Source organism: Haliotis asinina, chromosome 5 (genome assembly GCF_037392515.1).
Source record: "Haliotis asinina isolate JCU_RB_2024 chromosome 5, JCU_Hal_asi_v2, whole genome shotgun sequence".
Taxonomy (NCBI): domain Eukaryota; kingdom Metazoa; phylum Mollusca; class Gastropoda; order Lepetellida; family Haliotidae; genus Haliotis; species Haliotis asinina.
Window position 1 is genome coordinate 25,875,461 of NC_090284.1, and position 25,170 is coordinate 25,900,630.

At 39.3% G+C, this 25,170-nt stretch overlaps 1 protein-coding gene across 1 annotated transcript in view; it reads right to left on the bottom strand.

The window, feature by feature from the left end:
* The window catches only part of LOC137283280 (COP9 signalosome complex subunit 3-like), a 15,572-nt gene extending 2,759 nt beyond the window's left edge, over positions 1-12,813 (bottom strand). The window contains exons 1-14 of the mRNA XM_067814730.1: positions 12,721-12,813; positions 12,310-12,439; positions 11,062-11,174; positions 10,161-10,210; positions 9,766-9,858; positions 8,380-8,454; positions 7,793-7,897; positions 6,426-6,515; positions 6,158-6,208; positions 5,553-5,654; positions 4,586-4,657; positions 3,541-3,627; positions 2,753-2,866; positions 1,362-1,442 (exon numbers count right to left, since the gene is read on the bottom strand). Coding sequence (XP_067670831.1) covers positions 1,362-1,442; positions 2,753-2,866; positions 3,541-3,627; positions 4,586-4,657; positions 5,553-5,654; positions 6,158-6,208; positions 6,426-6,515; positions 7,793-7,897; positions 8,380-8,454; positions 9,766-9,858; positions 10,161-10,210; positions 11,062-11,174; positions 12,310-12,439; positions 12,721-12,775 — 1,218 coding nt within the window. The 5' untranslated portion in view covers positions 12,776-12,813. The remainder of the gene's footprint in view (positions 1-1,361; positions 1,443-2,752; positions 2,867-3,540; positions 3,628-4,585; positions 4,658-5,552; positions 5,655-6,157; positions 6,209-6,425; positions 6,516-7,792; positions 7,898-8,379; positions 8,455-9,765; positions 9,859-10,160; positions 10,211-11,061; positions 11,175-12,309; positions 12,440-12,720) is intronic.
* Positions 12,814-25,170: the final 12,357 nt, after the last annotated feature.

The window sequence follows — 25,170 nt, forward strand, 5'->3', positions numbered from 1 at the left end:
CTGTTAATGCAAGTTCAGGAGACAAACAAACTACATCCAGTTACATCATTGTGACTGTTCTCTGTTAAAGATGGGTACAGTCTGTTTGCCTCAAAAGCGAACTGATGTATTGCAGTCTAACTTGAAAACTAATAAACATAAAATGCTCAATGAAATGCTGGTCATAATCAATAGATCAGACCAACTCTGTGAGGTTGCAGAATTTATATCCTAAAAATAAAAATGTTGTTTAACAAACTATCACTATAATATTGATGCAGTTGACTATTTCTTTAAAGGAAGATTGCAGAGAAAGGGACAGTCAGGTGTTCAAGAAGCACGTGCACAAGTGCCAGCAAAGTTATTGATTCGTTAATCTTTCTCGTATGGTTGGCTTTTGAATCAAAAGTACAGTAGTAACAACCTGAGGGCATCTGTTATATCACAATTTTGAAGTAGCATTTTCATACTCTCTTTCAGAAGTGTAACTTCAAGGTCATGAGTGAGACAGTTGATAATCAAGGATGTTCATGCAAAATCTTTGAAAGACAATTCAGCATGATGAAGTAATTTTGAAATGTAAGTAGTTTTACAAGTGGTTCGTGCTCAGCGCCCTTATTCTTGAAACGTTCGTAGCCCTAAGAATTCTGAACTTTGATCGTAGCCAATGTTTTAAGAATGGGTTTAAGAAGTTTGTAGGGCTACAAACGTTTCAAGAATAGCTAGCCTGATGAGGCATGGGTCCTGATGGAGGAAGGGGGAATGGAGAATAGAAGTTTATAACACAGTTAACACTTTTAAGGCTTCACCAGCCTGCCAACAACCTGGTCAATAATTTGATTAAGATCCAACCATGGACATTCAGGTACACAATGTCTGGGGACCATCGCAATGTTAATCACTATAAACCTCAAATTCTGCACCTGTGGATATGCATTGATACTTTAGTCCTATTCTGTTCCTAGCATCCCCAAAGAGTTATGAATAGAGATAATGATTCTTGTCACTGTGGACTGGTGAGTATTACCTGCCTTGCCTGCCACTGCACAACTATCAGATAAGATATCAAAACATCCACCACACACCCCTGATTTGGTCAAGCACAGGGAAATGGAAACTATAGATAATCCATGGGCAATAACACATGCTGCAATGTTTCTATGGTGCCAACACATCTGCATTGGGCACTGATTTCACTTTGACTAATGTCCGGATGACACCTATACGTGCAAGATAGTCACTGTAAATGTGAAAAACAACAGCCCTTATGATGAAGCTCCCATCTTGCAATGCATCAAAGCTGAAAGGTTTCTGGACTGCCAAGTATATACACGTAATAGACAGAAAATGTGTCATCAAACATGCATTATTACAGCACTGACCTTTTGAACATATTGAGGGTTGACTGTGATTTCTCTATCCATTGTCTTCAACTTTTCATCAAGCTCTATACATTTCTGCATCTGTAAACAAATAACTCAGATATAATACAATGTTTGTGTTAACAGCAGCATGCACCAAGCAAATAAATCTACATTTCATGTACAATATTTTCTACTTGTGTGTTAACCATGCAAAACATATTGTGTTCTGGGATCAAGTAACTGACAAATGTATTTTCAGCAGGGAAACAACAATGGGACCAATCAAAGTTTAATTTTCTTCCGCTATCACTATAACTAGTGAACCATAACAGCTGACAGTATAAACAACGTAATGATATGAGAGAAGGTGTGAAGCTTGTGTCAATAAAAACATATAAAAAGGCATTTGAATTACACATAGAAACAGCCATGGCCTAATGCTTGACATTTCCTGAATGCCTAAAACGTTTCAAACCAGAAGCGTGCATCCTAAGCAATTTGACTGCAATATCAGGTGACAGTTGTGGCACATAAACCCACTGCAGGGGAACCTTGGAACAGAGAGACATTTTCCTCTAGCTACAATAAGTTATAAGAAAACTCCCAAACTCAAGTCATATGTTCACAAGCTTTTTCATATCTAATGAGCATAGACTGACCACATCTTAAAGATGATCTAACTCCAATGTCAGTAAACTTCCAAATGTACTCCTGTGAGTGAGTGAGTTTAATTTTATGCCGAACACAGCAATCCAGTGATCAACAGCATTAGCAGTGAGCTAAGCAACGGGGATACCATGATGTGCGAATCATGTCAGCGAGCCTGACCATCCCATTCCGATAGTTGCCTTTTAGGGCAAGCATGGGTTACTGAAGATCAAGTGGAACCTGTATCTTCACAGGTTAAAATGCTCTCCAACACTGACACAGAAACTGAAGCAGATCTCTTACTCTGTAACACATCCTACACAAACACTTCTAATGTGTTTGTTTGATTCTGCAGTCAGTAATCATCCAAATATGTGACAGTGGTTTGTACGTAATCAAATCTAGACAGGACAATCAAGTCATCAACCAGGGGCATAGCTACCATCATAAAAAAGTCTGGGCATAGACACGATTGTTGCTAAAAAGGCTGGGCAAGCGTTCAATACTGTGTAAATATATGGCTTTTGAACCTATCCAGCTTAAATAAAAAAACTGGTTTTCTATGCACCTGTCAACAGTTAAAGTATTTATCTACGCAATTGGGATCAAATGACATGTGTCCTTTAATCCTGTCTGTCACCTCTTACAATAAGCAGGGGCTGCTGAAGATCAATTCAAACTCAGATCTTCATGGATGTCATGAATATGTGGGCAGATTACTCTATCTCAGGCTGGATGTAACCTACTACATTACAGCCTACCTCCTGGTCCACCTGGAGAAGCATGTTAGCGTTGTTGTACTTTTCAGGGCTGTCCTGGAACCGGACCATCCCGTCTTTCTGGTTGATGGTTGCATAGATCTCACCATCCTCTATCTGCAGGCAGTAACAATGTAGTTTGGTAATATTCACATTTAAGTTACAGGCAGTAAGGAGACATAATTTGTTTGTTTGGTGTTATTTTTATATTCAACCTTTTAGGACAGACCGCAACATTCTGTGATTAGTACAGGATTTCAGCTATACACTGACTTACTGTCAGGTGAAATCACCAAGTTACTCTTAAGAGCTTTACACCTCAGTGAAACAGTCTTTAGAGTTCAAACTGGGTCAGTGATTATGACATTTGAGGGCTGCATTTCTTTACTCAATGACTTTTTACTTGAAATCAATCAAGAACTATTAGTTACAAACTGAGCATTGATTTGGATAATATTTGAAAAACGATAGCCAAGTGACACCAATATGCGACGGTGAATGAGTGAGTGAGTGTTTAGTTTTACACCACTTTTAGAAATATTCCAGCAATTTCACGATTGGGGACACCAGAAACGGGCTTCACACACTGTACCCATGCTGGCAATCAAACCCGGGTCTTCTACCTGATGAGGGAATGCTATAAAACCCCACCCTACCGCCTTGTGTCGTCAATGAACAGATCAAGTATCAAGAGGATCTGGTCAGTATCACCCATGTCCAGTAGATGCTTGCAATGTAAAGTGATGCTGACAAGTGGGCTTCTATCTTGGGCTGATAATGATTTTATGTACCATGTGCAGGACGTATTTCTCGGCCTCCTTGGCCCCAGCCAGGTGGACTCTATTGGCCATGTCAGTCAGTGAAAGCGTCTGGAAAGTCTGAAGAGTAATGAATTTCCTAAAGTACCAGTAAAATCTAATGGCGCCTCCAGTTTATTATGCTTATTGTTAGTTGAAACAAAATGTTCAAACAACATCATAATGGCACAGAAAGTCTTTGATATCATTACACCAACAAGGTACAATCACACATAATCAACCAAGTCACAGATCCTGATGACCTGGACTCACAAATTCATGTTGAACAACTTAAATAGGTCACTGGGGTCCAATTCTAGCCCCAAACATTGTAATTTCATAAACATACAAAAATCTTAGTGTATCATATATTTATAACCTTATTTTAGCTTTAAGTCCTAGTTTTGATATTACTCAAGTTCACACTTATTACAATCATAGGATGAAGGGTCTTCAAGTTTTTAACTTGAGATGCAATGAAACAACCATCAATGTGTCCAAGAAGCGATGCTCAGAAACAATTTTGGAGGGGAAATCAAATACAGAACATATTACACTTGCTATTTATCTTGCAAAGTGGCAAAATCATGTGAGAGGAGCATGTACTAAGACTGGGTACTATTTAAAACATAAAGTGACAAATAACTGAACAGGGAATGAAAAATTGTATCATGCCAAGGTATCATTTAAAACATGAAGTGACAAATAACTGAACTGGGAATGAAAGATTGTATTAAAAGACAGGGTATTATCTAAAACATGAAGTGACAAATAACTGAACTGGGAATGAAAGATTGTATCAAGACAGGGTATTATTTAAAACATGAAGTGACAAATAACTGAACTTGGACATGAAGATTGTACCAAGACAAGGTATTATCTAAAACATGAAGTGATATTAGCTGAACTGGGACTGGAAGAGTGTACAGAAGTACACTGCATATCAAATACCTGCAGGAAAGAAAATTCTGTCTCAGGCCTGCATACACTACAGTGCATCCCTTAAGTTCATAAATATTCAGAGATATTAAATGCCTACCTTAGTTAATCTTTGAATATTCTTCTTATACAGTGATGTAATGCACTGTTTCACCAGGCCCATGTTGTTGTCCTGGAAACATTCATGCCATGAAACTAACAGATGGTACAAATAATGTTTCAACACCTCATTCAGTGGATGACTAGAACTGTCTCAGTTCCACTGCAAAGTAAAGCTAAACATCTCTTTTGTCTCTTGAGTCAGTATGTACAGTGGACTCTGTATAATCTCACTGGGACCAGGAAAAAATGTCACGGTGCTGGGATGAAAGAGATTACCAGTAACAGGATGTTAGTTGTCAACTGGCCATTGACAGGTTGATTGGCTATTTTAATCCAATATGGGGAGGGGATGTCAGATTGTACAGACAGTGTTATTTGGACCGGAAAATGGCGCTGGAATTCAGAATGTACAGATGTCATATAATTCAATGTTTAAAAGATGATAACACAGAAGAACACAGCCTGAACCCCCAAAGTATGTCAGAATTCACAGACTGTCAGATAATTTGGATGTTGGATGTCAGATTATACAGAATGCTTTGTACTGGCAAAAATTTGTGGTAAAGTGAGAAAGGGACACTCAGGTGGTGGATATTAGTTCAAAGGTTATCCAGTCATCCATGGGACCCACTGCCTTTATAGAAGTTCAAGAAGATTCCCTGATCTTGTTTCATTGACTTTTCTGATGTCAAATTACATTAATCTAAAATTAAATTTAACCTTGGATATACTGTCACCTCAACAATACACTAATTCATGTACATGTCATTTGGTTCAAATCAGTGATAAATTCATAGAATCATTATGCATGCGTTAATCACTGCACTTGCATGAATAACTGACAGTCTCAATGATGTCGTTTGTTATTGTACTAAAATTGTAAATAACCAGGACTTGAATCCACCATGTTTACTAGACCAACAGACCACTAACAAAGCCCACCAACACCTCAACTTCATACATACCCTTGTGAAGGTCTCTGTGTGCTTAGTGACAGTCGTTCGAAGTTCATCTGGGTTGTTTGTAGCGTAAGAATGGGCGAGATCATGATATGCTTGACAAAGGGGCTACAAGGGAAGCACATTCTTAGTCAGAACTTCAGTGAGATGTAAGGAAGGATGTTAAATCTTTCAAACAGTACATGAAATTAACTTTACAAGCCTCTGTGAAATTATTCAGAAATTCCCTGCTAATACTAACCCCATTAATCAAGACAATCACACTGCCACAATGTCTGTACATGAGAGTATGGGAATCAAGGATTAGATTAACATCATCTGTACTATGTGACATCACTCTACACTCTACACCATCATCACCATCATAATCATCATCATCATCATCATCATCACACCACCACCACTACAAGGTTTGGAGTAGGGAATAAAGTAATCTAAAGTTTCTTTGAGCATTGATTAAGTCAGTGTGTCAAGAGACTGTATACAGACATTTGGAGGGTGAAGATGTGAGTTATCTACTATTGCTGGGTACTTGAACTCTTTACTCAGCCAGTGGCAAAGTACTCCAGTCCATGACAGGTCCCTAATCACCCAGATGAAGATGAACCTACCTTTATGTACCTTGCTACCACCTGGGATGTGTACTTAGGCAGGTTAGGGATCTGAAACAACACCACAAAGGACACATTTTGTTAGTAACTCTTTCTGCAGGTCAAAATATTAACAAATCATGACACGTAATGTTTCTGCTGTGTTCATCCTAATTAAGCCACATGAAATTGTTAGATATCTTTGTCAAGTCAGTGAGTAAACTTTCATTTCAGCATCTGCATATGTGTTTCATGCATTCAACAGAGACAACACCCACTAGACACAAACCTTCCCATGTACAATAAGCGCAACCAAAATAAACTTCTTGTATGATTCCATCATGATATGGCTGACAGCCATGCTGGGAGTTGTCACAGCCTGAAACAGTAAATCAGATGTGGATGATTTTCAGTGGAGGATCATCAATAAAATTATTGCCAACCAAACCTTAATGAGCTGGGCTCTACTTCAAATGTATGGAATGGAGTACTGGCACTGATGGTAACTGATAAGCCATGTGACTGACATAGTGAGATGATGTTTAATAACTGTCAGATTGGATCAGCTTTCCTCAAGCTGTTAAGGCAATATTGGATAAGATCACTCCATACAGCATGTTAGCCATAATAAGTCTTTTGTCTAATATAACACCCACAAACAAGGATGACATTCACCCATAATCATTAGGGCTGAATACTGCCCCGATTCTAATATTGTGACAGACTGCAATAATTTAAGAGATATTACAATACACTGTAAGTTGTTCATGAAAGAGACATGGGCTGACATACCCTCTGTGTTTGTTTATGTGTTATGAACATGTTTTAACATGAACTACAATAGAGCAAAAATATGACATAGGTGAGCTCAAACTCGCACGTGACCTCCAATGACTTAAGAGTTAGACCTTTAAGATAAATTCATAACGTATGTTCCATTAAGAAACATGCCAAAATAACCAAATAGTGTGAATTGCAACATGGTCATCCAGAGCCAGAGGCCCAACTTGTAAGTCCAAATAAAAAAATGGTCAATTTGAGGCCACTTAATTCCTCCAGAATGACATATATGAAACCATTCAAACCCACAAAACTTAAAGCATTTGGTAGAATATTTGTCACTTTTGGAGTAGCTTATAACGACACTTACACTTGTAAAATGTTACATGAAACCAACCAAAACAAAAGTATATTTGGGACAATTAGAGCATTTTGTGCTATGGAAATCAAGGGCAGATAATTCAAAGGGAGCTAACTCTGGATCACCTACTATAGTGCTGAATCAGAACCAAACTGTGTTATTCTTCTTGTGAGATACTGTACTGGTATATGAAGGTACATACCGGTTTACCAGTTCTTTCACAGCCCCATTAATCGTGGTATAATATTTCAGTAAGTGAGCAAGTACAATCTTTATCTGATGTTCAAGTAATATCACTGTGAGGGGCATCTGCAGCCAAACCACAAAATAATAAGTTATCAGATCAAGATGAGCACAACATCTGTGAAGAGATTAATTTTGGGGTCACATGCAGTGTGGATGGTTGTGCTGAGTCTGTGATGGCGCATCAGATCTGCAGACTGAACGCAGCTATAGTTACTGCTCTTGGAACTGTGTTGGATCATACACTGTGACACCCAATGTAGTGGACTTACCACTTCAAAGCAGTAGAGAGCCCTATTGTAGTTCTTCAGTGCTGTGTAGATCATCCCCCCATAGTAATAATACAACAGGAAGTCCCGCGCATCAAACTGACCGCCCTGGAATCACAGAAACAACATTATTTCTCACTCATGGTGGGGGAGTGTGCTGTCTGTCTTGTGTTATGGTGGTCTGCTTTCATTAATGTTTGAGCAGCTGTAGCTCAGAAACCAGCTTGAGATACCTGTGTCCAAGGCACAAATGCCCCAGCCTCATCCTGCATTTCAATCTGGTGAACACACCAATTCCTTTATCAAAAAAGGCACAGAAAATGATGTAATTAGACCTATTTGAGTGAGTGTCCCTTTACACCACTTTTAGCAATATTCCAACAAAATCATGGCATGGAAAGCAGGAAGAGTCTTTACACATTGTGCCCAAGTTGAATGAGGATCTATGATATAAGAAACAAATACTTTAACCACTAGGATACCCCACCATCCCACTACTAATAAGGATTTGTTATATTACCCTCATTTATGGCAACAAACAGTATAAGGTAGCAGGATACAACTGCTGCAAGACTACTGTGGCAGCATACCTCTCTGCTGATGTCTGTGATGTCGTGTTGAAGGAAGGGGAGGGCTGGCTTCATGTTCTTTGACAGTAAACACAGCTGAAGGAAACAGAAGACAATTTCTAAACATGTTAAAGGACTAATATTCATTGTGATCTTGGTGAAATCTGACTTAACATCACATTAATGATCATTTCGCTTGCAAAGTGATGTGTATTAGGGCTGTTACGATTCACTCATACATTACACAAATTCAACAGTACGCCTTCATGAACGTAATTTGTTTATTGTGATCAGAATTAATGCTTTAGTAATGTGGTCATTGGGCACTGAAATGGTAACTTAACACTGTCAACATAGTCAAAACATGTCAAATAAATACTTTGTTATTATTTCACTGAATATAATCAGATGCTGACTTCTTGTATTCAATGCCCAATATTTGTTTTCATTACCAAATATTTGTGATATGTATCAGGCTCGTCACATGCTATGGTAGTAACTTCATGGTAGCCCTAATCTTTTTGCATCATTTTGTGTGTTTGTGTTGCCACTTGAACTGGATCAGATACCCTTATTCATAGTTGTAGCTCAATGAGAAAACAGATGGTTTAACATTGATACCTGCTGAAGTACATTATGTGGACTACAGGCCAGCCGGTCCATCTTATTTTTTGCCTTAATGTTATTGTCAGGCAGGTCAACAACAAGTGCCTTCTTTTAAACTATTTAGGTATGACACTGTCATAGTGTCTAAACATCAATCTTACTTAAAGATTAGATGCAAAAAAATAAATAAACATAATCAAAACACATCTTTCATTTATCGATGACACATAATATACACGGCAGATTACGAAAAACAAATAGATAAAATTATAAGCATATAATCGCAATTCAAAAGTGCAATATTTGTACTTGGATTTACAACCCTCAAAACAAAGGACCTGGGATACCGAACTCAGTCAGAACAGGTGGGTGTGCACACACTTGTAACAAAGACTTTCATAGGCTGTAGATTATTCACTTGTTTATAGTAATAGTTTATACTAATCCTGCTTGCAACCTTAAAATCCAGGCCTCCCGCTTCAAGCTGCATGAACCTATTCATTGCGCATGTGCTGTGTGCACCACAAAACATAGCACAGCTGTTGAAACCACTTTTCCCAAAAACTGGGGTGAAATTAGTGAATCTTTGTACTCTGATTTCACCTTTTTCATCTTGTTTTTTATTTTAGCTTTCTTAGCTGAACATACATTTTTGATAATTTGTTACTGTAAGTCCATGCCGAACAGTATCAGAATCTGCAAAGGTGTATTTTGTGTTGCATGTGACCTTTAACAACTGCTTCATAATAACAGATGCAGTAGAATGTTACACACATTACAGCTGCTGTAGGGCTACTTTACCTGACAGAGGTCAGCATGGATTGACGTCAGCTGTTCTGGAAACAGCTGAATCTTCTGAATGGCTGTTGTCAACACCTTGATACCTCGGATTGGCTGCAATAAAATGATTATTAAAACATCAGTCATGCAAAGTAAACATGAGTTTTCTACTTAACACAATACCATGAAGAGTGATTAATTTCACCGTTTTACGACAGAATTTGAATGACGTTTTCTATGAAACTTAAGCAATACAGGTTTAAAATATAGGTGAGGTGGTCATGTTTGTGTTACTAGCTGAACATGTATGGCATGCTCTATCAGTCGTTTGTCTCCAAAGTTTGTACATGTTAGATCACACATCACGAATATTGTACCCTCTGAGTACTTTCTACAATCTGGTTCTCCTGTGTTACCTCTTTTTTCTCTACTAGCTTGTGTGTGAACTTGTGACATAGGTCCGCAACTGAAGACAAGAGTAATACATGTAAAGAGACAGAAGTAAGAATATATCAGAAACTGGTGCCAAACAGTTTGGTTAACCACCCATAATGGAGTGCACCTGACACCTTCCACCAATGTTGCAGGATCGGTGGTCAGACTCTCCGACTTGGTTGACAAATGTCACTGTATCCCAAGTGCACAAACAACGCTCATAATGTTGATCACTGGATTGTCTGGTCCAGACACAATTATTTGCAGACTGCCATCATATAGCTGAAATATTGCAGAGTGTGGCGTAAAATTAAACTCACTCACTGACTCAACCAGTGTTGGAAAGAATTTTTTCCTACTATGTCGAACAGATTTTCTTTATATAATAGTTTCAATAATGTATGACTGAATCTTATAGATCATAGAATTAGCTTACCACAGTGGAACACTTTCTCAATGCTATCTTTCAGACTGATTACAAACATCAAACAAGTTTGTGTTTCCATGCCTCTAAAACTAACCAGGAAAGATATAATTGCAACAACACTAACTTTCAAACCATTTTATGGCAATTTGCAAAAACACTTGGACCAAAATACCACCTTAAGTCTCATACTGACAACTGTATATGTATCTTTTAGTCCCCTGGGGCGGTAGGGTAGTCTAGTGGTTAATGTGTCCACTTGTCATGGTGACGACTGAGGTGGGATTACCCACATGGTTACATGACAATGTGCAAAGCACATTTCTGGTGTTCCTCGTCATTATGTTGCTGGAATATTGCTAAAAGGGGCATAAAAGGTAAAACACTGACTGACTCACTCAGTCCTTGTATATCAACTTGACCATTATGATAATTATGTAAGTTAGACTGTTACTCACAACTGTCTGTGGCATATCGGACTTGCTCTCCATTGCAAGTTGTGATGAATTCTTGAGTCAGTCCATAAAGGGCTTCAAAGTCGGGGATATTTGGAAGATTGTATTTGACACACCTACAAAAATATTGTTTTATGAAAATGCTTTGACTGCCTGAAAAATCATATGAACAAACATGATACAGAATGTATTCAGTTTATATGTAATGAAAACCTTAATAGCATTTGTTTTAGTGATCCGCTGCAAAGCCATCAATAACCTATGCAATGGTAAAATACTCTCCATGAATATGTTTGCTAGTTGTGACAATGTCAAATGTTACATTGTACTTTTAATGATTAATGAAAACATACATATTCTAGCATGTTTGTATCAACAACATATTGCCTGAATGTGTCCTCAGTTTGATGTACCTCAGTAATGCTGAGACAGTAAGAGAGTAGTGTTGTTGATTTATGTCATTAGGCTCTTGACTATCCACAAAGTGGAAGTAAGAGTATTAACATGTTTTAAATCTCTGCTCCAGAAAAGAGCACTACAACTATTTCAGTCAAAGTAAAACTTGTTGCCATGGAAACGCAAAAAAAATATCTCATTCAGAATTGTAAAACTAGCGAAAGGCACCAGTTCACCACCAGATGTATCTATGGTCATAGTTTGGTGAAGTAACCTTGAACATTTTTTATGCTCTGCTTGAAAAAAAAGTAACGAATTTGCAAAGATGGACATGGTGTACAAAATTATACCCCACATTTTTGTGAAAATATATTCCACAATTATTCAAGGCAAATACTGCATTTTCCAGACACAACAATATATGTATACTGATACCTTTACACACATCTATTGTTGTGTCTGAAAGAAAACAATATCTTAAGTTAAATACAGCTTCCAATTTCACCGTACAGGTAGAGCTATCCATTCACAACTCCTTATGATAAGATGACAGAATAAAAAAACACATCAAGTGTAGCAATATTTCCTTTACTCTCTATAGTATCTTTACTGACATATAACCAATATCTTGATGGCTGTCATAGCCCTTGTAGTATTGTTAAGATATGCACCTTGGTTAGCTGAAAAAAACAACATTAGACTCTAATCTCTGATTTTTCCCTGATTTCATCCATTTCTTTCACATTCCATGATTTTTAAAAGGCTGGAAAATAGAGTGTTTCCCAAAGTTTCCAGGTCTTGTGGGAACCCTGTTGAAAGAAACACATAATAGACACGAAAAGACGTTACACTCACAGAATTCCCAGCATTCCAAGAGAATGCTGCTGCACATCCAGGGTGGCTAAAACAGTATCCAGGTGGGCTGCATTCTTAGCCAAAATATCTGCACTTTTGCTGATGAACTCACAAAGCTGCGTAAAATTACCTACAAATAAACATGTCACAGAGAATGAGCTGGCTGTAACTGGTAACTGAATTCAGAATCAAACATTGTCACAGATTGGACTGTATGTCACTGTAAAAGTATCATCCACATGAGCTTGTCCCGTAGCGTGTGACCGAAAACTGGACATATATATTTCAGCAAGGAAACAAAAAGCATCACTATAGCCAGCTGATACATCAAATCACTTAAGATCTTTTACACAGACTGTGAAGAATAATTCTACATGTCTGCCACCTACAAATAATACCCCTATAGGATACCTTGAGAAGATAGAGTCTGAACCGTATTCACATAAGTCTCGAGTGCGGACGCCATTTTGGAAACGTTCGTCCACACACATCACGGACAAACAGCGATTTGTAAGGAACACTCATAAAACAGCATCTACTCTGACACTTTATGTACTTTCGATAACAAAATATTGATTACCAACTTAAGGAAACTTATACTTTGGATCTAAACATTTATTATATTTTGTTTAGCTTTTAAGCGATATCAGGTAGCTCAACATATGAGTGAGGATAGTTTCACGCCGCACTAAGCACTATTCCAGCGGTGGTCTGTAAATGTTCGAGTCTGGGCCAGACAATCCAGTGGTCAAAACAATGAGCATCCATCTTGCTAGAGGAAAATTTCAAGACGAAAAATTTCATATCCATCAATGTAGATGCGAACTCGTTGTTCGGTAAGCACCTGTCCACTCCATTGGGTTCTCCACTAAAACGCTCATAAAATCTTGAAGTTTAGCCAGAAAAAATAATACTGCCCATCATCGAATTGGTGATTTTCGGGTTTTGTTTTTTTGTTTGTTTTTGTTTTTGTTGTTGTTGTTGTTGTTGTTGTTGTTGTTGTTGTTGTTGTTGTTGTTGTTGTTAAACATCACATTCAACATTATTCCAACTACTATGACTGCTGTAGAGATCGATTCTGCACAATGCAAACCATTAAATTAAGTGTTTGATATAAGTAATGAAAAACGTGCGCACAGGCGCATTACAATGAATAGATGCAGACGGACGCGTTACAACGAATACATGCAAGCAATATGTCATCACTTAAAACCAGCGTGACTTGGTGGGGAGGTGATACAGATAATCGAGTGACTGGCGACTGGGGGTCTGCAGGATTGTACACAAAAGTGTCATTCTTCAAAAATATGGAAAGGGACATCCTCGATACCTCCAGACTATACGTTCCGATAACTCTCCACTATAGCCTGGACATATCGAGGATGTGGAAGGGGGTGGGAGTCATTGATTTTGTACATGGCATGCAATGGTTATTTACTTGACTAAATTGGGGAAGGGGGACGGGGGGGCGCAACAGCAAGAGGGTCGGTTTCTCAGTTGATGTATCGTAGGTCAGTTGGTAGTTCAATGGTCAGGATGTCATTCAGTTGATTGACTGATTCTGAGTCGTTTATTTACAGGCCGCTATCGTGTCTGGAACTTTCCATAACAAACAAGACCTGGGATGTATGCAGAGTTGTTTCCCTTGGTACACAGCGATACATTTCTCAATATCATTTAGTTTTGTGGACGGACTATATATGTATAACCATACTGTTGATCAGGATCACACTGAAGCCATTCATGTAGATGATGATGATGATGGTGATGGTGATGATGATGATGGTGATGATGATGATGATGATGATGGTGATGGTGATGATCGACTTATGTTTAGCAATACTCCAGAAAGTCTGTGTTACCTGGCTTCAAACACAACCCCTTTTAAGAATGATAAACGAGGCACAAGACTATTATTTCAAGATTATATTCAAGTCTAAATTACCTTCTCTGAAACACAGAGTCATGATTAATTGTCACCCGTTGAATTTGTGTGCGCATCGCATCCAATTTCTCGTATCCCACAAGCACGTGTTCATCCTGAAGGAGCATATTTCGCTAGTCACGACATACCTTGCTCGGTCACCTTATACTCTGTTAATCAAGCAAGTCACGGCAAAGAGTGTTTGTGTTCTTCATGCAGGTATTTATTCGCTCCAAGCTAACAATTTCACGTTGTGACAGCGTTACGACTTCATAATGTTACAGCGATATTCTGTAGACTCATTTACGTTGTCACAAGGTCTGACGCTGCCGTACGTCATTCTGTACGTCACCGGAAGATTAACGTATATTTACGTTGTCTTGACGTCCTATTTGACGTTAATAGTTATACAGCTTGGTTAGTAGTGAACGTTAAATAACAGAAACAAAGCAAAAATTCACTTCAATGAGTTCATTTTGATGTGTGTGTGTTATTTTGGATAGTGTTTTCTGAAGCTGAAGCTGACCAGTGAAGATAAAATCTCAAAGTTAAAACATATCTGAAAACGCTATCGTGACACCAACGTTTCCTCAACGTAAATTTGCAACGCGTTGTTATCGCGTTGTGAAATAACCTTATAAAATAACGTAATGGTAAAGTTGTGGCGACGTTGTGTCATGGCGTCAGCAATCTAACATCTTCTCACAACCTAACGTGGGTAGCTGGGTTTGTATTATGCATGGTACCAGCATTCGCCAAACATTGGCTTCGTCGTCACTCATAGAGCGATACCTAATACAGGTAACTACTCGTGCCATTCCGACAAGCCTTGTGGGTCAGGGAAAGTGCGGCGAGTAGTTACGGATGCACACCAAGTGATTAGCGTCTTTGTTCTCATAGTAAGTGCTAATCGGCTATAAGAAGTCTTAATGTATGGTGTCTCTTGTACCACGTGTTTGTAACAAAATAATGACCGTTCAATAAAAATTGAGTCATTTCACAAATATACTCTGATATAATACCGGTTTGCACGAATATAATCGAGACAGCAATTAATTGTGTTACGTTGACAATGGGAGATTTCGGTATGTGATATCATGGTAATTAAGATATCTTACATCCGATTATATAACAAGATGATATCCTAACTGAAACGAACCGAGCTTGCCCTTTGTTATTCTTTGAAATGAAAAATAGGTTTAACCAGTATCACCCCAGCCCAGTAGAAATGCACCTGAATGAGGGCAGGAGTCCCTGTGGCTTGGCTATGACAGATATACGCTTGCTTCCTGGTGATTTACCAGCCTGAAACGTCCAGTCTCAGACATCAGTTTCCTGCGTCTAGGCAGAAATATATGATTGGTATAGACAACGTATGCCGTGTTAGCGTTTCACTGGGCGCCGGAGTATGCTAATGAGCAAAAGTCCGCTCGTCAGGCTGGAGACCTGTAAATTTTCGCTTCCCGTCATGAGTACGATGTGTGAAGCCCGTTTCTGGTGTCTTGATATTGTTTGAATGTTGCTAAAAACCATACTCACTCACCCACTCACTAAGGTTCCACCTACACATATTTAGGTACAAGGAATAAGCTCCATGCCGTTTGGGCAGCGAACATTCTTGACTTTCAGTCGGAATAAGGGATAGCCTAATGACTTCTTTGATGGGCATTTTAGATATCCTAATGCTTCGATTCGCCATATGGGAACAATGTATGAAACCTATTTCTGGTGTCCTCCCGCCGCGATAATACGGGAATGTTGCTAAAAGCGGAGTAACATCATGCTCATTGACTTTCATTTAGGTGAGCGTATTTCATTTCGTGTGGACGTATGACATAGGATGCGTACTAATTAATATTTATGCAGATTACGCTTGAACCATATTAAGCAACCAGATCAAATGGAGAGGCAAAACATTTTCCCATTCAACACCCCTATTCCACCCTCATGAAACAAAAAAACCCTATTAAGAAACAACTAAAACCGAAGAAAACTCCAACAACCCTGAAAAGAAAACCCCGAACATACGTTAACCACAACATTTACCATTCACATAACTTTCTCCCTCCCTTCTATCCTCCGCCCCCTCCCTCCCTTCACTTACCCGGTCCGGGACTGTGGGGTAGCCGAAGGCCTGGGTTCGATCCCTCACATGGGTACGATATGTGAAGCCCATTCTTGGTGTCCCCCCCTACCATGATATTGCGAAAGCGGAAAACCATACCTCACTCACCCTTCCTTTCCCCAGGATCTCTCTCTCTCTCTCTCTCTCTCTCTCTCTCTCTCTCTCTCTCTCTCTCTCTCTCTCTCTCTCTCTCTCTCTCTCTCTCTCTCTCTCTCTCTCTCTCTCTCTCTCTCTCTCTCTCTCCTGCCCTCCTGCTCCACTCACGTTGTTATTTATTCAGAACAATAATCGCTCTGCCTTCAATGAACCTGTTAGCGTCATGTATGAAGCACACTTTCCATAATGTATACAAAGGTTTTGCTGAACCATTTCTGAAGCTGGCAAGGGGAATTAACTTTGTAATCGTATTGACAAACTGGCATTTAAATCCTCTATAATTAAATTAGACAATATAGGTCATGCTTTCACCGAGCCGAACGCCGTGTCACGATTGTCGTGAAAGAATATTGTAATCCTGATGTCAACACAACAGGTCGTGCAAACACACTAACTTGACTCTAGTGGTTTCAACACGTCCAGGAACAATTGTCAGGGACGCGCGGAATTTCGAGATGACGCTGCTATAACGCTGCCTCGGAGTAGTTGCGTAGTGCAGGTATCAAAGAAGGGGTCGGGAAGTGGGGCCGGCAGACAAACACACTTGGCAGTCCGGGGATAGTTGTGGTCAGCGCCGTTGACGGTGACCGTTGCGAGTCCTGTGCACGGGGAAATAGCGTTCTGCTGATCATTAGCCAACAGGCATGTAACGCTTCCTTGAAAGATACAGAAATCAACAGCGAATGACAAAAACGCGAAAGCAAACGTTGAATTGGCATATTGGGCTTATTAGCTTTTCGAGGCAAAAGGTTTGAGTTTAGAAAGCGCCATCTTGAACAGGTAGGAAACAGGATGCATGACGTATGTCAATACGAACCTCTCGCCCGAAACCTAAAACTTGTATCGTATCTACTTCTATATTCAGTCTAAGTAAACCTATCCTCAGTATTTTTCGTTACACTACAGTGGTGGAGTGTAACGAAATACGCTGAGGCTAAGTTTACTTGGACTGCTTCTATATTTGGTATTGAGTGAGTGAGTTAGGTTTTATTTCGCAATATTGTAGCAATATCGCGGCAGGGTACACCAGAAACGATCTGCACACACCCTTTAAACGTGACGAGAGAACGCTTTAACCTCCTGGCCACCCGTTATTGCAACGAGATTGCTACAGAGATGTGAGAATGTATGGAACATATTTACTAACCCACCTTAGGCCTTACGATTATTTGTTTAACATGTTAATATGATCACACTGATAAGAAAACTTGTGTTAAACGAAACACTGATTTTAATAACTGATTATATAACTCCATCTTTGACGTATCCTCCATGACTAACTAACGACACAAATCGATTGTCTCTCCCAGACTCGATTATTTACAAACCACCGTCATACAGGTTGAATACTGCTGAATGCGGCGTAAAACTTATCTTACCGATAACTGTGAGTCTACGGACTGACACTAGAAGAGCGCATTCATACCATATTTTACAAATGTTTGTCTTTTTTGGTGTATTTGTAAACTTTCTCCACTTCCCATTGAGTGTTCAATCAGTTGTCAGCGACCTGGACGCCATTTCCTCTTTGTGGCGCGCTTTGACAGAACAGTAGATGTCCTCTGAAAAAATCATTCCTTCAGCAAATGCCGTCCACCTCATACAAAGCTATTGCTGCTAATTTCTATTTTCTCTGCATGACGTTTATACAAAACACAGGGGAATCAATCTGTTTTATGTGCAAGATATCATGTACTGTTGGCGCCCAAAGCGACAACACTCACCCCACCCCTTGACTTGACACTCGAGGTGCCTGACTGTTCCATCAACCTGCATTCTGTGCCACACAGCCACGGGCACATAAACCAGGGTATAATAGGTACAAAACTGCCCTTTTTAATGCAAGGTAATATACTCCGCTTTTAGCATATTAAAATATTTTATGTTTTTTGGAGACATTAGAGTTGGTGTAATCACAGCTGTAAAAAAATCCATTTCATATTTTGGAATGTCGTCGAAATTTGAAGTAAGAGGTAGATTGGCATTTTAATTAAACTCGCTGATTAGAGTTGCATCTCTTAGGCACGCGAAAAACACCTCTTATGGGGCGGTGATATAACCTTGTGTTTGAAGCGTTCGCCGGAGACCAGGTTCGATTCCCCGTATGAGTATTTAGCCCCCTTGCCGGTGTGATATTGCTTGAATGTGGCTGAAAGCGGCGTAAAACATACTCATTCACTTTCATCGCTGGTTCGAATTCCTGGCAGCCCAAGTTGTTTCTATGTGTTTAAGCATCGTACTTGTAGGTTTGACAAGATCCGGCGAACAAACTAGTACCTTGACAAAACTGGAATACTGTCCAAAGGGCAGTAACTCTCTCACTAGCGATTAAACGTTCTCTTTTCCCACCCATACCTGGTTTGACTCTCCACATGGTAACATCATAAGCAGACCATTTCTGGCATCTTGAGATGTGGTATTGCTGGAAAGGTTCTGCAGTGTAAAATCCAACGTACTTCCTGGGAGGGAGGTGCGGTGGTGTAGCCTATTGGTTAAAGCGTTCGCTCGTCACGCTGAAGACCCGGGTTCGATTCCCCTCATGGGTACAATGTATGAAGCCCATTTCTGGCGTTCCCCGCCGTGATATTGATGAAATATTGTTAAAAACCCATTCTCCCTTCTTCCTAGAAGGGAAGCGAAAGGTGACCTCATTGAGCAAGGGCGTATCGCGATGAAACCATGGCTGATATTGGGATGAATCTAGGTTTTAGCGACGAGCAGATGTCGGCAGGTACTTGTGACGAGTCGCGGTCATCTGAGCCTACTGACAATTACACAATGAGATCTGTATCACGTGTCCAATATTCATTCTGAAAAGACTGCATGTTTGCATCCATCGCTGTCAGTGTGAACTGATTTCTGTCTATGTAAACCAAACTGAATATTGGCACATGAACTATGGCATCTCCCTAAGGCGATGTATGGTCTACGTACTACCCAACCATTCGACGTTTTGACATTCGAGAAAACCATCAGCTTACCTTAGTGTTAATTAACACGCTTTGATTTTACATATTCACGTCTGAATCTGTTGAGGTTGCAAAATATACTGAACAACAAAAGAAACGGAAGTTTCGAAAAAATGAAATCTGATGGAAGTAAGCGTTCTTGTTTCTGTCTTCTATTTAACAACTTCACAAAAAGCCATGGTTGCGTTTTCTTTTTTTCTTTTATTTATTTATTTATTTATTTATTTATTTATTTATTTATTTATTTATTTATTTATTTATTTATTTATTTATTTATTTATTTATTTATTTACATGTATTTTTTTCTGTTCAGTATAGATGTACGGGGCAGTTTCTATATTAATACTTGTACAATTTAAACACCCGTTCAAACTTACAGAGCAAACATCAAATTGTCACAAACCATTATATTATGACATTGTGTCCATTTTTATGCATTCGGAACACCCTAGGGGAAAGGAAGACATATATCTCGATTTCGTCAAGATTATTTTAATCCATTCATGACTAACTGCTTCCAATTATATCAGTATAAGAATGCACACCTTCAGATGCCCGTTTCGAACACGGTCGCCCCCAGGCAAGAGGTTAGAGTCGCGTCAAGGTATGTACATCTGACGCCTGCAGGGCATTCTTCTATATACGTGAAGGAAGTGTTGCAAGTGTTGGTCCTTCGACAGGGGTTATCAGGTAAGCTTTGGCAGCGTCTCAGTGAGCTGTGGGGGGATAGGGACGACGAGATGTAAACACAAGCAGACTTTCCGCGTTGTGTTCGGACACGGAGGTAGTACACGGATGTTTATTTAAGGCTTGGTGAGAATATCGTCTGATATAGCACGTTGTTTCTGTTGAAAGTAGAACAAAACGCCGTTAAAGTGAGTGAAGGAGTATGGTTTTACGTCGCTTTCAGCAATCATCCAGGAATATCACTGTGAGGGACACCAGAAATGAGCTTCACATATTGTAGTCATGTGGAAATCGAACCCGGGTCTTCACCGTGTGGTGCAGACGCTTTAACCACAAGGCTACCCAATCACCCTTTAATGCCGTTAAAATTATAGTGAGCTTGGCGAATAAATTGTACACTGGGACAGTATATTTTGGCTAGAATCAATCCGAGATAAACAGTGTTATTCAGGGATAACAATAAATAGCACTTAAAGAAGAACACATGTATCCAGCCTACACACTATTTTAGGTTTGAATTAATATGACAAGCCAAACATAAAAACAACAAGAGTTGTTTTGCCGAACAGAGTTTCCATTGCAGGAGCGGATAATCTTTTTGAGAAAGCTGACAAAAAGGGGGATGTGCAGAAAGCTGAAATGGGGAATTGCACACTTCATTTTCACCTGCTTTCACGAGAGTTTCAACTGTCATTTAATAAACTTTCAAGACAAAAAGGGGGATGTGCAGGGTTTGGCAGTTACACGACCCCTAAACTACTGGTTCACGTTTAGGTTGTGAAACGATTTGATGGGCATATTCCTGGTCATGTGATGTCTCACGTGGCCGTCCTGACGTGAAGAGATCTGGGTGCCGTTGTACAAAACAACCTGACCACTACGCCAAGTCTTTGTTAAGGTATGGGGCTTATCATCACCTTAAAGCTTGGCGTTAAGATCGCTTTGAACAAGGGTACCCTTTTCCCAAAAAACAACAAACACTTAGGCGATCGTAACTCCAGTAGACGTAGTGCAGTGTTAAAGAATGGGAGTTAAGGTTAACCTTAACAAAGGTGGCTTTGTGAAAGGAGCCCTAGGGCCTCTTTACACACATCACTAACGTGATCGTAAGTCACTTTCGTAACAAGTGCAATGTTAAAGAATGGGAGTCTAGGTTAACCTTAGTAAAGGTGGCTTTGTGAAAGGAGCCCTGGGGCCTCTTTACACACATCACTAACGTGATTGTAAGTCACGTTCGTAACGTGGATACGGGTATGTGCTATATGTATAGTGCCATTCTCATGCAAGACAGGTGCCAGTAGCCGCACATATGTATGGATAAGGATTTTTGTAACATTTTTGCAGTAATGAGAAATGGCAATTTTATTCTGATAAATACATGACACCCATTCGCCATGACATCTTTGTGTGGATTCTGATGGTACAGCAACGTGCAGTGAACTTGGACAAAGTACTGTGACTGTGTGTCCCAGTCTACCAAGCTGCGAATGGGTACCTCGTTTGGATGAGAAAGCCACAAATAGCTCGGCTCGCCTAAAGGGAACAAGGGTTGTATACTCCCAAGGGAGTTGAGAGAGATAATAAAATGAGTCATTGAGTTTGATATCCATCGACTGAGCAAAATATATGCCAGTGCATTGAGAAAGTACTAGTTGCCTGGATATGTGCGCTATTAATATCCTATATAAATATCTTATAATGAATACTTAGTCGTCACGTTTGTCACACAAGCGGTAGGAATTCACAACGATTTGGAGCCAGAGTGTAATGACGTCACTTCCGAAACGACGATGTGGCGAATGCTACCGATGTACCGATCAATATACATTGTGGATATGTTACATCGGGTTACTAAGGAGTAAAATAAATCATTATCGTCCCTCATTTGAGTGATATTCCAGCCATCATATGGAACGACAGCTTCGCGCTAGGGTGTCACTTCCGGTTCTTCAGTGTGATGCCCCAATGATTTAATTGTTCCACGATAAGTTAAAATAAAACTTAAAAGAAACACAGGTGCATTAAAATTTGTCCACACGTAGGAAACCATTGAGAACCCCCAATTGTGAGACTCCCAGTTGTTAGACAGTGGAGGACGTAATTAGAAAGAAAACACACATTACTCCCCTATCCGATAGAATAGATTAATCCTATCTATTTAGGTTTTAGCTAGCTAAATAAGGTTTAGCTATGTAACTGAATCGCTTGTGTAACATATATTTTATTCTATAAAATGACATTAAATCATTGAACAAAGTTGGGTTTTGATAAATTTTGTAACTTTACAGCTATTGGGAAAGAAATTTATGTCTAAGGGTGTGTACTGGATGGTATAATATAATGTAGAGTTCATCACTGACAGATGATGTAAAGTGGAAGCTGTCTAATCCGACACTCACTGAAACTGAGGAAACAATCCGATTTAGGCAATGTGCCGGATTGCAGAGCTGATGGTAAATGTACACTCCGCGGGAGGGACTTGGATTTTATGCCGATGATGAGAACAGATGCTGGTTTATAAGCTTCCTCTGTATATCACTTACACCTTTCAATTCCATAAGAACGTCCTATTTCAATGGGCAACCTATGGTTTAAAGTTCTAAATATAGTTAACCAGAGTCTATGATAATAAGGTAACTGTAACAAATAAGGTTCTGAAAAAGCAATTGATACGATACGCTTGACACTTGATAACAATGGAACATTAAAATCAGAATTTGAAGAATACAAATTGCACATAACATGGTATTTTATATGTCGTTACAACATAACATTTTAGCCCAGTACGAGAGATTTTTTTACAAATATTCTGATGGGTTATCTACCTAATCCACCGCAAATGATAAAATCTGACTGCAATAGGGTTTAACCATAATTTATATCAATGTCTTTATCAACCTTTGACTGCTCTTTTCGATTACTATTGATTTTCTTCATTGAAAACAATACATGTTCTTTAACAAGCAATGTCTTCTGCATTAATTAACTCAGTAATGTACTATGTTACCTGTGGGTACTCTTCGACAACAGGGCTGCTCCCACTTTCATTGTAGGGATGTGGTAACACCACCTGTGTGCACTCAAGCATTAATTAATGTGTCTCACAACTGGGAGTTCTCACCCATGGAGGACACCACGCAGACATAACTGATGGATTGATGCAGATAGCGGCGCATGAGTTACAATGACGTCTTTGACACACTCACGTAATGATTAACTCTGTAGTCTGCTGTACTCTGCTGTACTCTACTGTACTTCACAAAACAAAGAGAACGCCTCCTTTTAGACTGGTAGTTGTGCTTTCCGTTCAAAGAAAAGAAAAAAGTAATACGATTCCTTGACTAAGTGTGATACTCCTAACGTCATTTAACTTACTTATCAATGTCTCTAAATATGGTTTTCTATTACGGTTCTAATATTAGTCATAGAACTGGTCTTTCTCCAGTTCTAATATTAGTCATAGAACTGGTCTTTCTCCAGTTCTATGTATTAGTCATAGAACTGGTCTTTCTCCAGTTCTATGTATTAGTCATAGAACTGGTCTTTCTCCAGTTCTATGTATTAGTCATAGAACTGGTCTTTCTCCAGTTCTAATATTAGTCATAGAACTGGTCTTTCTCCAGTTCTATGTATTAGTCATAGAACTGGTCTTTCTCCAGTTCTAATATTATTCATAGAACTGGTCATTCTCCAGTTCTATGTATTAGTCAAACGTTCGTTTTTACATGTTTCTTCTTTTTCGAGTCAAACTTGTGTCTATAGTCGCTGTTTATTTCTGTCTCCACTGTGGTTTCTAATTACAAATCGAGACATATGTATTTCACAATATACAAGCAGGATATTAAAAGCGGAATTATCGACGTGATAAGAGCCATAATTCCCGGGTTACGTTTGACGGACGCTCGGTTGCGTCCTTGTGAAATCTGCAATAACATTCTAAAAGGAGAATTTTCCCAACTCAAATAGTATCTTTTAATATATTTATTCGATATAACTGGAATCAAGGCTGAAAGATGTCAATGGCTTAGTCATCAACATAGGATTGAATCTGAGGCGTGTGATGGTGTCTATATTATAGCATTCAAGATTGCTTTCAAATATACTACATCTGGCAAGATTGCTTTCAAATATACTACATCTGGCAAGATTGCTTTCAAATATACTACATCTGACAAAATTGCTTCCAGCTATAGTATATCCGGCAAGATTTACAAACAATTTTTGTGTTTGTCGCCGCTGTTATTGGTGTGTGTGTATGTGTGTGTGTGTGTGTGTGTGTGTGTGTGTGTGTGTGAGTGTGAGTGTGAGTGAGTGAGTGAGTGAGTGCGCGCGCGCGTGTGTGTGTGTTGTTCAAGGCTGCTGTTATTGGTATGATTGGAGAGGAGCGCCCACCATGCCTGCCATCTGTTTATAACCAATGCCAGTATAACAGGGCGAGTGAAACTGTACCACTTGTTGCTAGAAATATCCAAACTGAAAATCAAATCAACTAGTTTTTAGTTTGACAGGGAAAGATCCACATATCGAGTTTGCTGGAATCTTTCTCAGAGAGAGACACTTTCCAGAGCAATAAACGTATCTTTCATTGATTTCTTCTATTTCAGACCTTCAGACTTGTTTGGTCAGGACTGAGAGGAGAAGGGCCATAAATGCGCAGTTATGTCCCAGAATAAATTCACGTATGCCATTTTCTGTTTTAATGAATCACAGTTACCGGGTTTTCATTCATGCTGGGATAAGAACAAACACGTCGCCCATTTGTGCGAAATGGTTTAAAGTTTCGCTGTTTCATGAATGTAGTTTTACGCCGCACCCATCAACGGTCCTGCTATTTGGCGACAGTTTGTAATAATCGAACCTGTATCAGATAATCCAGTGATCAACTGAGCGATAGATTACATATCTTCCATAACTGAATATATACCAGTCAACATTGTCACTGCAAGTAGAAAACGGACATGTCTATTTCACTGAGTGTTTTTGTCCATCGACATGGTAAT